Genomic DNA, 15,000 nt, shown 5'->3' on the forward strand with positions numbered 1-15,000 from the left:
AGAAGAAACCTCTAAAACATAAGGCATCAGTCTATGTATTTGCTTCTAGTTGCTGACAGACACAGACCATTAAAGATATAGAGACATTCCAGCTGACACAAAGCACCTTTACCATCTCTACCTGCTCTTTATATTTATCCTGTTTGGAGAATTTCTCTCAATCTTAGCAGCAAATATATTATTACTACTAATTGCATGGCTTGGCTACCCTAAAAGACCTTAATCTGTATGTACAATATCAAAATGATTTGTCAAATTTCTGCTCAACCAAAGCTGTGAATCTTTTCAAACATTAGCTTTCCTACACTGGTTGCTTCACTTTCTTCAACTGACCTCACAGCTGGCAAGTCTCTGAAGTTTCTCATTTGTCCTCCTTCCCACACCCAAACAGATCACTGCCCTTTTCCTCACTGACCTGGCTTTATATCCCCAGTGTTCACAGGCAGGAATCCTCTCTGAGTGTGGAAACTGAGTCAAAGAAGGGCTGGGCAGAAGAGGCTGTGACTGTGGAGTGTGGTGGTCTCCTTTTCTGCATGAATATAACATGGCATGGAAAAGATGTTTTATGTAAGCACACTTAGAAGGAAAAAGAGACAAATTAAGGATGTTAGAGACTTGAATTAAGTAATGATTCAGTATTGATTATAACAGCTTCTAAAATCATTCTGGTGATTTTCATTTTCAGAATTTGCATCAGCTACAATGTGTTGCAGGCAGGAAGGGGCCTTATAAACTTCGGCTACATAATACATGTGCACACATACCCATAAATTATGCTTGATGTAGTGCAAGATTAGTCATTAAAAACTCCTGTTGTACAAGTAGCTAGGAAAATTACAGTGGAAACTTTTATGCTCCCATTATAACCCTACAACAGACTAAGTATGCAGCACAAGAAAGAAACCTTCCTTCAAGCCTTCATAGCCTTCCCAGCCAGCTATACTAGAAGGCATATTTTCCCTATGACACTTTAGATTTTTTGACTTTGCAAATTTAGGGACAGGCATTATCTCAAGAAAAATAAGATTAGCAACATTCTGATGTCATAATACTATAAAAACATAACAAATGATAAAATACTAATTTCTCTGGTTGCTAATAATCTTTTTTGTCAAATTCCATCAACCCTTATTTTAAGGGTTTTAGGAGAAAAATATGCCTCAAAATTCTTCATAAAGCCTTACGTAAAATAAATGACTTTTCCTCATTCACTTACCTGATACTTTATAGCCAGTCACTCATAAGCAACTTACAGCTGGCTTATGGTGATCACAGTCTTTAGATCTTGTCCAGCCACCGAAGGCCTACACTTCACAGGTCAATTCTTTATTTTCGTCTACTGCTGACCTAAAAATAGATTCATTTACATGAAAGCTAATCCAGAGAAAGTCATCCATGTGACAATGATGATGGAAGAATTAATCCAAAGCATTGTATTATTATCATGGCTAATTCTAAGGAAATATTAAGAAACTGTTGTTTTAAAGGACAGGTCCATTAGATGAGTTGGTCTCTAAGAGAGTCATGGAATTGGGAGGCCACAGACTTATTCTTTATTATTCTTAGAAATTCTAAGTAATTGTAGTGAGAGAGCTCATGCCATTGTAGATTATCTTCACTCAAACACAGGGTTGTCCAGGTGCGAACTGCACCTTGTGATGATAACACCAAAGAAATATGAAATGCATTCAGACTCTACAAAAAGTCCCTTTTTTCCTAAAATGAGTTTATATAAAATGAAGCCTGAGTGCTAGAGAGATGGCTCAGTGGGTAAAATGTTTGCTGTTTAAGTATAAGGACCTGAGTTCTGATCCCCAGAACCCAAGTGAAGCTGATGGCAGTCCATGTCTGGAATACCAGTAGCAAGATGGAAATCAGAGATGAGAACATCCCTAGAAACTTGCAAGCCATTTTGCCTGTTGTAGGCATCAGTGAACATGAAACTTCCTCAACAAGGTCAAAGTCATGGACACTGGAGGTTTTCTTCTGATCTCCACGTGCACACTGTCCGTCATACTTGTAGCTGCACTCACACGCACCAACACATGAGCATGTGTAAACACACACACACACACACACACACACACAGAGTTTTCTTATTTTACAGGTATAACTTAGTTTTAATAAAAGCAGGAAATAAACTTCATATAGGTCACCTTTCTGTCTAACTTTCTTCATAAGCACTGGTAGTTCTGAAAATGTGTTCTGAGACCAGAATCAGGAATATGACCTGGCAGCTACTTCAAAATGTAAATTCTTTTTCTTTAAGAAAAAAAAACTTTATTGGGAATTTCATACATGCATATCAGGTGTTTTGATCAAATCCATGCCCACTCCCTCCCCTCTAACACCTCCCATATCTCCCCATCACTTTTTTCTGACACCTTTGTGTACTCCTCTCTCTCTCTCTCTCTGTCTCTCTCTCTCTCTCTCTCTCTCTCTCTCTCACTCTCTCTCTCTCTTATGGAGATTTTTGCTACTCTAACATTCTCCCCTCTGAAGAGGTAACCCTAAACTCTTTCAGGGTCTAGATAAGGGCTCCCAAATACTTTTGGCATTTTTGGCCTTTGGAACAGAGTATGTTGCTAAGAGGACCAAGGACATTTTGACTTTTAGCCAAGAAACTGGCTACTTTTCTTTGGAGTCTTTTTACCCTAAATGCCTAGCCAATTCTTATCACTCCATCCTCTGAAGAGGTTACCCTTATCGATAGGTAATGGGGACGCAGACCTCTCTGGCTTCTTCCATGCTGAACAGGGATGCAGGGTGAGGCAACTGGGGTACACCTTCAGTGGGTCTATCTAAAAGACTCCCCGGTTTCATAACTCTTATCTGTAGGGTAAAAAGAAGGTCCTTGACTGGTGAATACGAGATGTGAAGGAGAAGTAAAGGCAAGAGTGGTTAGCATTACAAGTTCTAGACAGGGAACCAGAAACAGGGCAGAACAGGGCAAGTTCTAAAGAAGTGGCAGGCAAGTGGGGGAGGGGTGAGTTTGATTAATAGGGAAGAAGATATCTAATTTCCCACCTCCCTTCAGAGGATCCATGAGTATTGGCATGGATTAAGACTCTCTGCAAAGAAGAAAGGCAGGGAGATTGAACAAGAGTTGAGATTCAAATTAGGACAGGCTAGAAAGCAAGGAGAAATTTCCAGCAAAAGAGGCTTAAAGAGTTTATGATATATGAACGAACAAAAGGCATTTCACATAGTGGCGTTAGCTAAAATGAAGTCTTTTATTTCTAGTTGGAACAAATAGCACATTGTGTGTGTGTGTGTGTGTGTGTGTGTGTGTGTGTGTGTGTGTATTGCTGTCTTACATTTCCATGAAGAAAGACAGGGGCAGCAATCAGTATCCGCTTCAGTGAGGTGAAGAAGAATACGAAGGGATCTGTTCCACCATTTTTTCAGCTGAGTCTGAGGGAAGATGATCTTTGCCAACAAGCACTTCACACTGAAGCAGCTGATAGTCCCTGTCCCTGGTTGCCTTACAGTTCCTGGTAGAAGAAATAGAAAGCTGTATCCTCAGCCCACCTTCCCTGGTCAGGGCTCAGTATTGCAGGTGAATGCTGCCATATAGCAACACCTCCTCCTTTCAAAGTATAGTCCCAGCTTTAATTCATCACTAGAACGTGATCATTGTTTTCCTCTTCTTTCTCTACTTTTCCCCCACATTCCTGGCTTTATCCATTAGAGTCCTTCATAAGACGTTCATATTTCTCACTTTAGCGATCTCTTATATAACAGGACATTCTGCTCCTCCATCTGATTATGTTGGGAAGGAGAAGCAATAGAGGATGAGCTTTTCTTTGCATGGGGATGGAAAATGTAGAAGACAGATTTGATTATTAGGCCAATAATTGTGTTTCTCTCTCTCTCTCTCTCTCTCTCTCTCTCTCTCTCTCTCTCTCACACACACACACACACACGCACACACACACACTGAAATTCAATGTTAAAGTCTATAGACTGTGCAAGAACAAGTTAAAGCTTCCCTGTTGACACATCTTTCTCCCTGTTTCTTATAAGCTCTTTTATCCTGATGAGTATATTTAACTGACCTTCTATTCAGAGAATTCAGAGAATTCACAGAATTTCCTCATATTACCCCCAAATGGGGGGTATGTTGCATATTCTTTTTATAGTCTAATTAGGGAGAGATCCAAAAGTTGTTTGAGTTCAAAAATAATATCTTGTTCACCGTAGCCCCTCAGTTGCTGGTACATACTACCTTATATATGTTAAATATTTTTTAATTTTAATACTTTGTTATTTTTTGTCAATGAGTGTATAACCTGCATGTATGTAAGTGTACCTGTATTGTGCAGGCCCACAGAGGTCAGAAGAGGGCACCAGATCCCCTGAAACTGGAGATGAGGATGATTGTTAGCTACTGTGTGGGTGCTGGGAACTGAACCAAGGTCCTCTGCAAGAACAGCTCGTGCTCTTGACTACTGAACTATATCTTCATCTCCTACAATAAATATTTCTTGATGAAACTCAAAGTCGAAATATCTGCGGAGTTGGAAAATCAAGCAAGAACTCTGAATGTATATGAAGACATTTTTAAAAAATATCCCTTGCCAGTTCATTAGTACCTAAATACATGAAAAAGAAAATAAGAACGGGATTATTGTCATAAGTCCTTTTGTCAAACCTTATGTTGAGCAATGCTTTTTACTTAGCTACAGGAACAGATACAATCAATGTATGTATGTAAAGTTAAGTTCAGTGTGTGTGTGTGTGTGTGTGTGTGTGTGTGTGTATGTGTGTTCAGGACACTTAAAATCTCATCCAGTTGTCATAAGTAAGCATCAAATCACAATGTTTACTTCGAGTATAATATTGACAAATGTTTTTTAAATAAAGTTAAACTCAAAAACACGAATTTCTCCATATCATGTATGGAGAAAAAGAGCTGATCTTACTGATCTTTTTCCCAAGTCTCCTTGCAACCTTCACTATGATCATCATTTCTCATCTACTGGAGACCCTGACAAAAAAATACCAGCAATGGACACAGTCAAGGAACACGTCTTAAAACAAACAGTGGTCTGACTGCTTACAGTGTCCCATCACCCTACCTTTTCCTCAGTGGTATCTCTTCTAAAATATACAGAGGAATATTTTTTAAAGTGTTTTAGGGAGCCAAGGAATATTATCAAAGAAAATGAAAAGTGTTCCAGAATGCAGAAGGATCATAGCCAAGAGCAGTACCATTGGGGCATATTTGTTTTAAATGTCACTATTTGAAATGTATTACAACTGACAACTTGGAGTAAAGCTCAAAGAATATACAGAACATCTGTAATGCAGGAGAAACGTTACAAAGAGTGAAAGAAAACATCTTGAGGAGGAATTCACAAATATTCAGGGTAGGTTTTTTAATGGAGCTGTTGACAACCTTTTTATCTAACAGAGTTCTGACTATGGAGTGCATTACATTTCTTGGCTGTAGTAAAATGGGTGAAAACCAAGGGTGCATACATATTGTGCTTGATAAAAATGCTATTTATTTAAAGTATTAAGAGTGGCCATTATGTTCAAGGACAAAGTTTCTTTCCTCTCAGCAAACTTTAAGAAGAATAAAATGCTTAAACTGTTTTTAAGTTTCACCTAGGACACAGTAGGCTCTCAAAAATTTTGTTTATATAATATCAAAAATAAATCTGGTTTTAACACATTCACATTTAAACAAAAATAAGTTGTCTCTGATTTTTCCCCCCAGTATTCATGGCTAAGGTTGTTTATATGTATGTGTGCTTATGTATGTGTGTGATTCCTATTCAAAGAGGTTATAATGAAAGACAAGTCAAATCATTGAGAAGTAATTAATTTTGTTGTTGTTTAGATTTTGTTTGTTGGTTTTTGTTCCTGTTTTTTGTCTCTTTATGAGACCATGTCTCAGTATGTAGACTGGTAGGCTTGAAACTCACAGAGATCCATCTCCTGCTTCCTGAGTGCTGGGATTAAAGGCATGCACCACCACACTCTGCCCAGTAAGATTTTAATCTCATCTGGTAGCTAAGGGACCTCTGAAACTGAAAATAGGAATCATGATTCCCTAGCTGCAGGCTGGTTATGAGGATTCAGTAAATATTATACTTAAATATATAGGGAAAATAAATTCCTTGTCCGTGATTGAATTTTACATTTTTAACCTTTTTGAAAACTGCATTATTTTCATATATTTGTACACATATTAACATTATACAATCTAAAACATAAAATCCAAAAATTATAATCAGCATAGATTCTGTCAGTTATAAAGAAGCTTAGAGACTATCTGAGTGATCACATTAGCATCTTCTTGGTTTATTCAAGACTTTGTTCCTTTAAAGTATCTCTTCTATCTTCCCCTTCTTTTCCATTCCACTATCATCTTCCTGTAGTTCACCATTCTACTAGACAGGTTCCTCAGGCTCTGTGCTACACACCTTGTTGTACACAAGTACCAAATAACAGTTCCCTAAAATTCAGTCTTTCTTGAAAGCTACCATGGTAACACATCATTCTCCAGCATTCTTGCTCTATCTGGGTAAGAGTCCGACAGGACACAGCTGTTAGGAACCCACATGATATCCAAGTATTACAGTCATCACTTTTTAAGTGCTGCATTTCATCTCTCTGAGCCTGTAATCCTTACCTGTAAATTGAACAGATTAAACAGCACAAAACTTAAAGGTGTTAGGAAGATTGATGTGAAAATATACAGGAAGTGCTTGGTGGTACCTGACACAAAATGGCACCCAAGGAAGCATCATCATTTATAATGGTCATTATCCCTTCCTTTGAAATGAACTTCCTCTGTCACACTGCTATCTTCTCTGGAACCCCCTCTTCTTAAACAGGTCTTTTGCTATTCCTTTATGACTATGCTTTCCCTAAGCCCCCCACCCCACTTTCAAAAGTGTCTCCCGACTCCATCCCCTATAACATAGATGTGTTTGTTTTGTTGTTTCCAAAATTTTTGAAGGATTGTTTTTATAGATGAGTGTTTCACTATGTAATCTAGGCTGGCCTTGAACTCACAGAGATCCACTTGCCTCTGCCTCCCCAGTGCTGAGATTAAAGGCGTGTATCACCATGCTCAGCTTCAATATTGAGAGATTTGCTTTCCTAATTAAACAGACCTACGCCCAAAAGGAATAGGCTTCCATGCTGAGTCATGAGCTTCCTTGAATTTATCTTTGTTGAAGCATGAACATGAAGTATGTTTGGGGGGAATGATCCTGAAATAGAGGAGTTGATAGTTGGTGTCTGAATATTCTTTCTGTAGAGATTTCTGGGTCTGGAATGTTTAAGATCAGGAACATCTTATATACTGCTCTTAAAAACAGAGAGAGCGGGACTGGAGAGATGGCCCAGCAGTTAAGAACACTGGTTGTTCTTGCAGAAGACCCAGGTTCGAATCCCAGCACCCACATGGCAGCTAACAACTGTCCGTAACTCCAGTCCCAGGAGATTTAACAGCCTCTTCTGACCTCCACAGGCATTGCATGACATGGGTGCACTTACCTACATGCAGGCAATACACGCATATACATACATACATACATACATACATACATACATACATACATACATAAATTTTTTAAAAAGAGAAAGAAAAGGGAAAAGACCTGAATGTCAAAAAATTGAGTTGTTTGGGAAACAAAGCATGATGGCACATGTAAGTAATCCCATCACATGGGAGCTTGAGGCAAGAAGACCCTGAGTTTGAGGTCAGCCTGGACTACACAGGAGTCCCAGGCCATTCTAGGCTATTTAACAAGAGCCTATCTCAAAAGTCAAACAAATACCCATGGAAATTTCAGCTGCCATTCTGATACTCTTACTTCATTTCGTCTACATCTAGAACAACTATCTGGTGTTTGACTGGATGATTTTCCTAAAGGATCATTGTGCTCTTTGATCCCTGTCTGAGACAAGCAATGCCACTTCATCTTATAGGGGAATGAAGCGGGATCAGAACCCTCTGTACATCATGCTGCATCTGACTTTTAAGCTTATAAAATGCTTAATGAGCAAGCACCAACCATAAGTAGCACTGCATTGCTGTGTGCCCTTTAAGAACAAAAATGACAAAATGTTAAGAATCTCTTCCAAATTGAGAGCTAAGATTTAGGGAGAAGTATGTTGAAAGATTTGTTACAGGAAAATATAATAATGACTCCTCTAGTGGTAAGAAGGAAGGTAGGGGAGGAAGGAAAGAAAAGAAAGTTCTCCTGAAAACCTGACTTCCCTTTCTTACAACCTCTCTAATGGGACAGAGAGTCCTAAATGTAAGAGAGAGTTGTGATTTGGTTTGGATTTAGTTTGAGTATGCCCCATGGGCTCATGGACTCCAGTGGTCTCCAGTGTAGTGGTAGAACTATTAAGAGGTAAAGTGACTAGGGGGAAGTGATTTGATCATGGGGTTACCACTCTCAGAGGGAATTGATGCTGATCCCTAACAGCTGATTTTTGCAGTTAACTTTTGAAAGAGTGGGTTGTTACGCAGGAAGACGATCTCACATATTTGGTACTTTCTGCTTGTTGACCATTTTCTTTTGAATTCTCCGTCATGTTGTAATGCACCTAGAAGCCAAACAGATGGAACCACGGAAACTCAGACTTCAGCCTCCAAAATTGAAGAAAATAAACCTCTTTTCTTTTATAAAAAACCCAGTTTCAGGTAGTCTGTTATAGAAACAAAATGAACTGAGGCAGGTTCATCTTGAATGTTCATAGTGAAAACTCAGTTCTTTATTTGGTTTTGAGACAGTTACATCATATAGAGCACATCTCATTTCTTCCAGTTTGTTGTGTCTTTGAAATCAACTATTTTGCCTTCTCTTTTACTGAATTTCAGGTAGCTGGACTTAATCTTATTGTATTCTATCCTTTTTACACCAATTTGGCTTAGTATTTAAAGAACCTTCAACTTCAAAGAATGCTTCTGCCCTTCTCTAACCCTCCACCCCCACATTTAGAAGTAGGCTGAAATGAAGGCAGGCATGCAGGGGAGGAAATCAGTTAATTGCAGGCTGTCAGAGTTGTTTAGGTGACTTTGTACTTCTTGAATTTAAGATCAACAGGAACTATAAACCATCAAGCTGAGAATTTAAATAGCAACAAAAAAGCCTGGGATTCGCTAATGCCGAGTGGCTCATCTGGTGAAAATGGTATTGTACTGATAATACAATGCAGAGAGAAGGAAAAGACTGTGGTATCTGCTCTCTTTTGTGTTTCTGACCTTGAGGAGAATTATAACCTGTTTGTTGCAGAAGTTGAGCATCTAATGTGCTGTTGCACCTGTTAGTTCTTGTATACTAAATGGCAAAGCACTCACAGATCCCTGTGATTGCTTTGTGGGTGAAGCAGTTTCTGCAATCTGTTGAACCAGCTTTAAAAAAAAAAAAAACAAACAACAACAACAGAAAAAAAAAAAACCACTATTCAATTGTGTTCCTTGCATCCCTTATCTCAAAAATATGCTTTCTTGTGTTGTTTCAATACTCTGATCTCATCATTACATCCTAGGACATGTTTGGCTTTGTATTTTCAAACTAACACTATTGTTTTGTTTTATATATAGAGACCATGAACCAGGCAACTCCTGCCAAGAAGCTGGAAGAGGTTCTCCATCTCGCAGAGCTCTGCATAGAAGTCCTACAGCAGAATGAGGAGCATCATGCTGAGGTGACGTCTTAGGACAGTGTAAAGCCCTCCCAAAGGCCTTGCCACAGGGAGCAGCACAGAAAAAGGTGTTCGGACCAGTGTCAGTATGCATCTGGGCAAATATATGCACATCCTGGGAATAGAACTCCTGTATTGTAAAGCAACTATGGGGGGGGTGTTTGTGTGTGTATACTTTCATATCTACTTTGACAATAGTCATAGAGTAAGGAAAGCTTATGAGATCTGTTCCCAGGACACGTAACTATTGTGACACATAAACAATAGTAAGCAGAGCTGGTATACACCCATCTTCTGATGCCAAACCAGTTGTTTTTGTCCCTATGATATGATAATTTTACTATGAAAATATAAGTCAGTAAACATTAAAAATATTGTAACAATCTTTACACTTGAAAATAATCTTAAGTGTAACCACTGACTCTGTCTTCCCTCTTCTATCAAACTTTTCTTTGTTTTCACTAAACCTTTGGTTGCTTTTGGCTGTGGTGGACTGGAACCCAGGTCCTTGAACATGTTACCCTGGACTCTACCCTGGAGCCACATTCTCAACCAATATTCTTAAGTTTTAGCTGCCTAGTGACCTTTCACCATTTTAAGACTTAAAATTCTCCTTTTTGTAGTTGTGAGTCTATTTACAAAGTGGTTCCCTGGTTTTGAGTTGAAAAGAGGAAATATATAGAATAAAATAAATATAATAAACTTTAGTATCCTAAAAGTGTTTTTATTCTTGAGGCAGCACATTAAATGAACAAGAAGAAAAAAAGACAAGATACATGCAAATTTTAGAATATTTATGTTTAATGGAGTCTAGTTTTGAAAAATATAAGAAGCTACAGGATCTGTATTTTAAGCAAATTCTTGGAAACAGGTATTCATGAACCCCTCCTATAGGTAACTAAGATTTATTGTAGCTGGTTATAAATATGATCATTCAAAACATCTGTTTTTAGCTCACACTGTGGAATCTAGTTTTTAGCTTGCATCTGTCATGTGTGAACTTGTTATGGATATTTTATTTTAAACTGAAGAAACAGCTGCTTCAATAATTTGAAATGAATTCCCAGGAGGATATTTTCTGGGCTAGCATCATCTCCATGCTACAATGAAATGATCATATTATAAAATGTAGGTATGTTTTGTCTTTGTCTTCTTCTAAAAGGGATCAGCATCAGAGAATTAGACCTTCTAAATTAAAAAAAGATATATATAATATCTAATTGTAGTATTTCAGCTACATAGGTACATCTAATAATCCCATACATTCTATAGAAACTAAAATTTAATGTTTTTAATATAGTCAATGCAGTCACTAAAAATGCTTGTTAATATATGATGGATCAAACACAATTAAAATATAGACATTATTTGTTTTTGAATCTACAACATGAAACAGTCATAGCACAGAAATATCACCCTGCTCTCTGCTGAAATGAAACAGAGAACTGTTCTGGTAGCTTCTTTATGAAATACTGTGTAACACAGTGGCATTTTTCTGTTCCACTTATGCTTCAAATTCTTGGAATCCCTCAGGGAAGAGAGGTGAGTAAAACTGTTTCCTCTGTTTCTCTAGCATAAGACAACTCATTTATATGAATATAGAATCGAACTCACTCTGCTTGTTGTCATTTTAAAGCCAACTTAGGCCTTTCCCTGGAAGTGTACTTTATCTCTTAAGTGGGCTAGCCTTTGTTAGCCTGTATAAGTGACTATATTTTCTTCATTATTGCATACATAATTAATTTCAACAGTCAAAAAAACACAACTGAAGAAATTTGGATACTTTGGCTGTCTGTTTTTGTCTTTGATTTTTTTGTTAATCGTTTTTCTTCTTTACATCAGATCTTTTTTCTCTGAGCAGTACTAGAGAGTGAATTGGTGTGATTCCAAAGTCATTTTCCAGGGTGTGTTAATGGACTGCACTCTGTACTGAGATTTATTTTGCTGGATGTTCAAGCAGGTTTCTTTAGTCCATGAAACTGCACCTAACTCAGCTCCCTGGAGGAGGTTAATGTATCTGCCTCAACGCAACCTTCAGGTGTCTCGGCTTCTGCTCCTTCTCTTTCCATTCTGCCTCCATCCGTAGTGACAGTTTACAGGGATAAGAGCTTGCTTCTGTCCTTCCACAATTTCTTAGGAAATTGATGTCTACCTTTCAGATCCTTGACCGGTACTTGCTTGTAAGGCAGTCCCATCTCCTTCCCGAGGGCTTCTTGACCTCTCCTCTTGGGCTTTTCTTCAAATTCCTGAGTTTTCTTCCTGAAAAAAAAAAAAAATGATTTCAGTTTTTTTTTTTTTTTTCAGAAAAATTTTAAGGCTTTCTGCACATTTCAGGGAGAGGACTGGGTTGGATCAGAGATTTCTGGGAAATTGATCTAAAAATTCTTCATCCAAAAGCCACTCACTTTGACAGAGCTCTGAAGTCGCAGTGCCTACTGGGAAAGCCAGTAGCTCTAACCAGCTACCCTCTGATAGGAATACAGACCCAGGAACGTAGAGCTACTTGGGAGAGGTACATCACTAGTGACTAGATGGAACCTCAAGTCAGACCCAGGCCTGGCATGTCCTGGCCCATATTTGTTGTTTTTCCTATGAAGTGGTGATCCTGCCCTACTTCTGCTGGTGAATTTGACACACAGGATCACAGTGTTTTGCTGCACAGAGACCACCATGCATGCCCAGAGCCGTTTCTTCCATTATTCTCTCCCTTGCTTATGCTCGGCATATCCCAGGACTCAGAGTGCTGAAAGCATCAGTAGAAAGACTAATGGAGGGAATGTGATCAATAGCACTGCTCAGATCGTTATTTTGCTGCCTATTACTACAACAAAGGCTTAAGTCTCTAGAATATCATCATTATATGGGTTGGCGAGATGATTCTGTAGGTAAGGGCTCTTACTGTCAAGGCTGACTACCTGAGTTTGATCTCTGGAATCTATATGGTTTATGGAGAGTCCCTATTCCTGCATGTTGTCCCCTGACCTCCATACACACACTGTGCAGGCACACAATGAATAAATGAAAATTGTAAAACAATTTAAAGTAGGATACTGAGTATAATGTCCCTCACCATGCTGGTGACAGTATAGAAAAGAAGGTTATTTCGTAGTAATTTGGTGTTGGTGTAACAGGCAGCTCTGAACTCACTGCATAGCAGTGGTTTATCCTGGATCGGTAGCTCTGTCCCAAGCTGCTCCAGCCCCAGAACCAAGACACAGTAGGGCATTCCGCACAGATGCATGTGTGCGTACATGAGTACCTATTTCTATGAACATTAGTATTTGAAACAAATTTAGCTTGTGAATGAGTCTGAGCATAAGAAAGGTATTTGATTGTCCTTCATTTGGTTTCACTTGTATCCTGATTCCTCTCTGCTCATATGTATGTCAAAATAATATCTTGCAATCTGGCCACACCAGAGAGTTGACTATGAATGAAATTTAATTACTGTCTACTACTAATGAGATTGCAATAAGTTTATCATTTTCACCTACTACATATTATTAATATATGAAATGAACCAATCTTTGTTTTAGAAGGGGTTTAAACCTAATTTTAACAGATTATGTTAGTGTCTAGACTAAGCCCCTCATTTGAGGAGATAATAGTCAGCAAGTGGTTTGCACTTGGCTAGGATATACATTCCATTTGCAAGAGTTGCTCTCCAAAGGAATTGCACAAGCATAAATGTCCTACCAAAAATGTTTGTTAATACTTTAACAATTGTTAATTTTTATAAATCAAACTTATACATAACTAAATAAAATACATAAAAATTATATATCCATATATCTGGGGTATGCGATGTTTGATCCACATAAACATTGTATAATATTGAAATAGGGTAAACATCTCAATCTCCTCAAACGTTTCTTATCTCTTTATGGTGAAAAATTCAAATGTCCTTCCTTCAGCTTCCTTGAAAAATACTTATGCATTTTCATTATCTGTAGTCACCCTGTGGCACTCCAATGTTTAGTGGAACTATGACCTAGTATCCACTAATACATGACCCTTGGCTCCCCTTCTCTCCCCACTGCTCTGTGCTGCCTCAGACCAGTGTTCCGCTCTCAGCTGCAGTGAAAACAACTTCTTTAGATTGCACATGTGAGTGAGGTCAAACATCACTTACCACTCTTCTTGGCTTATTTCACTTACTATAATGACCTCCAGTTCAATCTATAGTGTCACATGTGACAGGATTTCATCGTTTTGTGTGTGTGTATAGCTGATTAGTATTCTGTATAGCATACATACCACATCTGCAGCCATTCGTCAGTTGATGGACACTTAGATACTGATTCCAGCTTCTTTGTTGATATGCCCAGTAGTGAGACTGCTGGATCCTATGGCAGTTTTGCTTTTGAACTTTTAATGGAACTTTCTTACTGTTTCCCATAATGGCTGTAGTAATTTACGTCACCACCTTTTTTTCTACATCCAGTATCTATATTTTTCATAGTAGCTACTCTACCTCGAATCAGGTGATAATTCATCTGATTCCAACTTGAATTTCCCTGGTGAGTAATGATGGTGAACATTTGTTCATATGTATCCTGCCCCTTTGTATGTTATTCCTTGACAAATATCTATTTAGGTCTATTATACAATTTTTAATCATTTCCTTCTATTTTTTGTTTCTGCTCATTGTTCCATGAGTCTCTGTGCCATTCTATGGGACTTTTGCTGCTGCTGTGTTAGTTTTGTGTGGGGGTCTGTGTTTGCACATCATATTCACATGCACAATTGTTTAGCGATAAGAGGTTAAAATCAGATGTCTTCCGTCATGCTCTACCTTATTTTTTGAGACCTGGTCTCTCGCTGAAGGTGGAGCTTACATATTCAAGCTAGGCTGGCTGGCCAGCAAGCTCCAGGATTAACCTGTCTCTGCTTCTCCGGGTTTTAACAGGCATGGTAAACACCACAGCACCTGACTCTTTACATGCATGCTAAGGATCCAAACCCAGGTCCTCATGCTTGTGCAGCAAGCACTTTACCAACTGAGGCAGCATCCCAGCCTTTGTTGTTTTTTGCTTTTGTTAACTGATTTTGCTCTTTGAAGACAGGGTCTTGCTATATAGCCTAGGGTGACCCCCAACTTACAATCATCCTACCCAGTTTCCACATGACAGGCATATGCTACCATGTCTGGACAAAAAGTATAGGCCAATCTGGCCCTACTCATAATCCCCCTACCATATTCTCTTCAGTTTGTTGATTACTGGTGTGAACTATCACAGCTGGTACCACACTGGTTTGGGGATTTTGTATAAAGATATATGTGTATGTTTCTATTTTTGAGATGAAGTCTCATGTGGCCTA

At 38.5% G+C, this 15,000-nt stretch overlaps 1 protein-coding gene across 10 annotated transcripts in view; it reads left to right on the forward strand.

Moving 5' to 3' along the window:
• Cadps2 (calcium dependent secretion activator 2) overlaps window positions 1-15,000 on the forward strand; it is a 595,026-nt gene that overhangs the window by 481,511 nt on the left and 98,515 nt on the right. For 5 of the 10 annotated variants that reach the window (XM_017797102.1, XM_008828867.1, XM_017797105.1 and 2 more), the window contains 2 exons: window positions 9,578-9,681; window positions 11,212-11,220. In XM_017797102.1, coding sequence (XP_017652591.1) covers window positions 9,578-9,681; window positions 11,212-11,220 — 113 coding nt within the window. The remainder of the gene's footprint in view (window positions 1-9,577; window positions 9,682-11,211; window positions 11,221-15,000) is intronic. The other 5 variants (XM_017797106.1, XM_017797103.1, XM_008828868.2 and 2 more) reach the window with 1 other exon arrangement.

This window comes from Nannospalax galili, unplaced genomic scaffold (genome assembly GCF_000622305.1).
Source record: "Nannospalax galili isolate Female #2095 unplaced genomic scaffold, S.galili_v1.0 scaffold413, whole genome shotgun sequence".
In the NCBI taxonomy this organism is placed as follows: Eukaryota; Metazoa; Chordata; class Mammalia; order Rodentia; family Spalacidae; genus Nannospalax; species Nannospalax galili.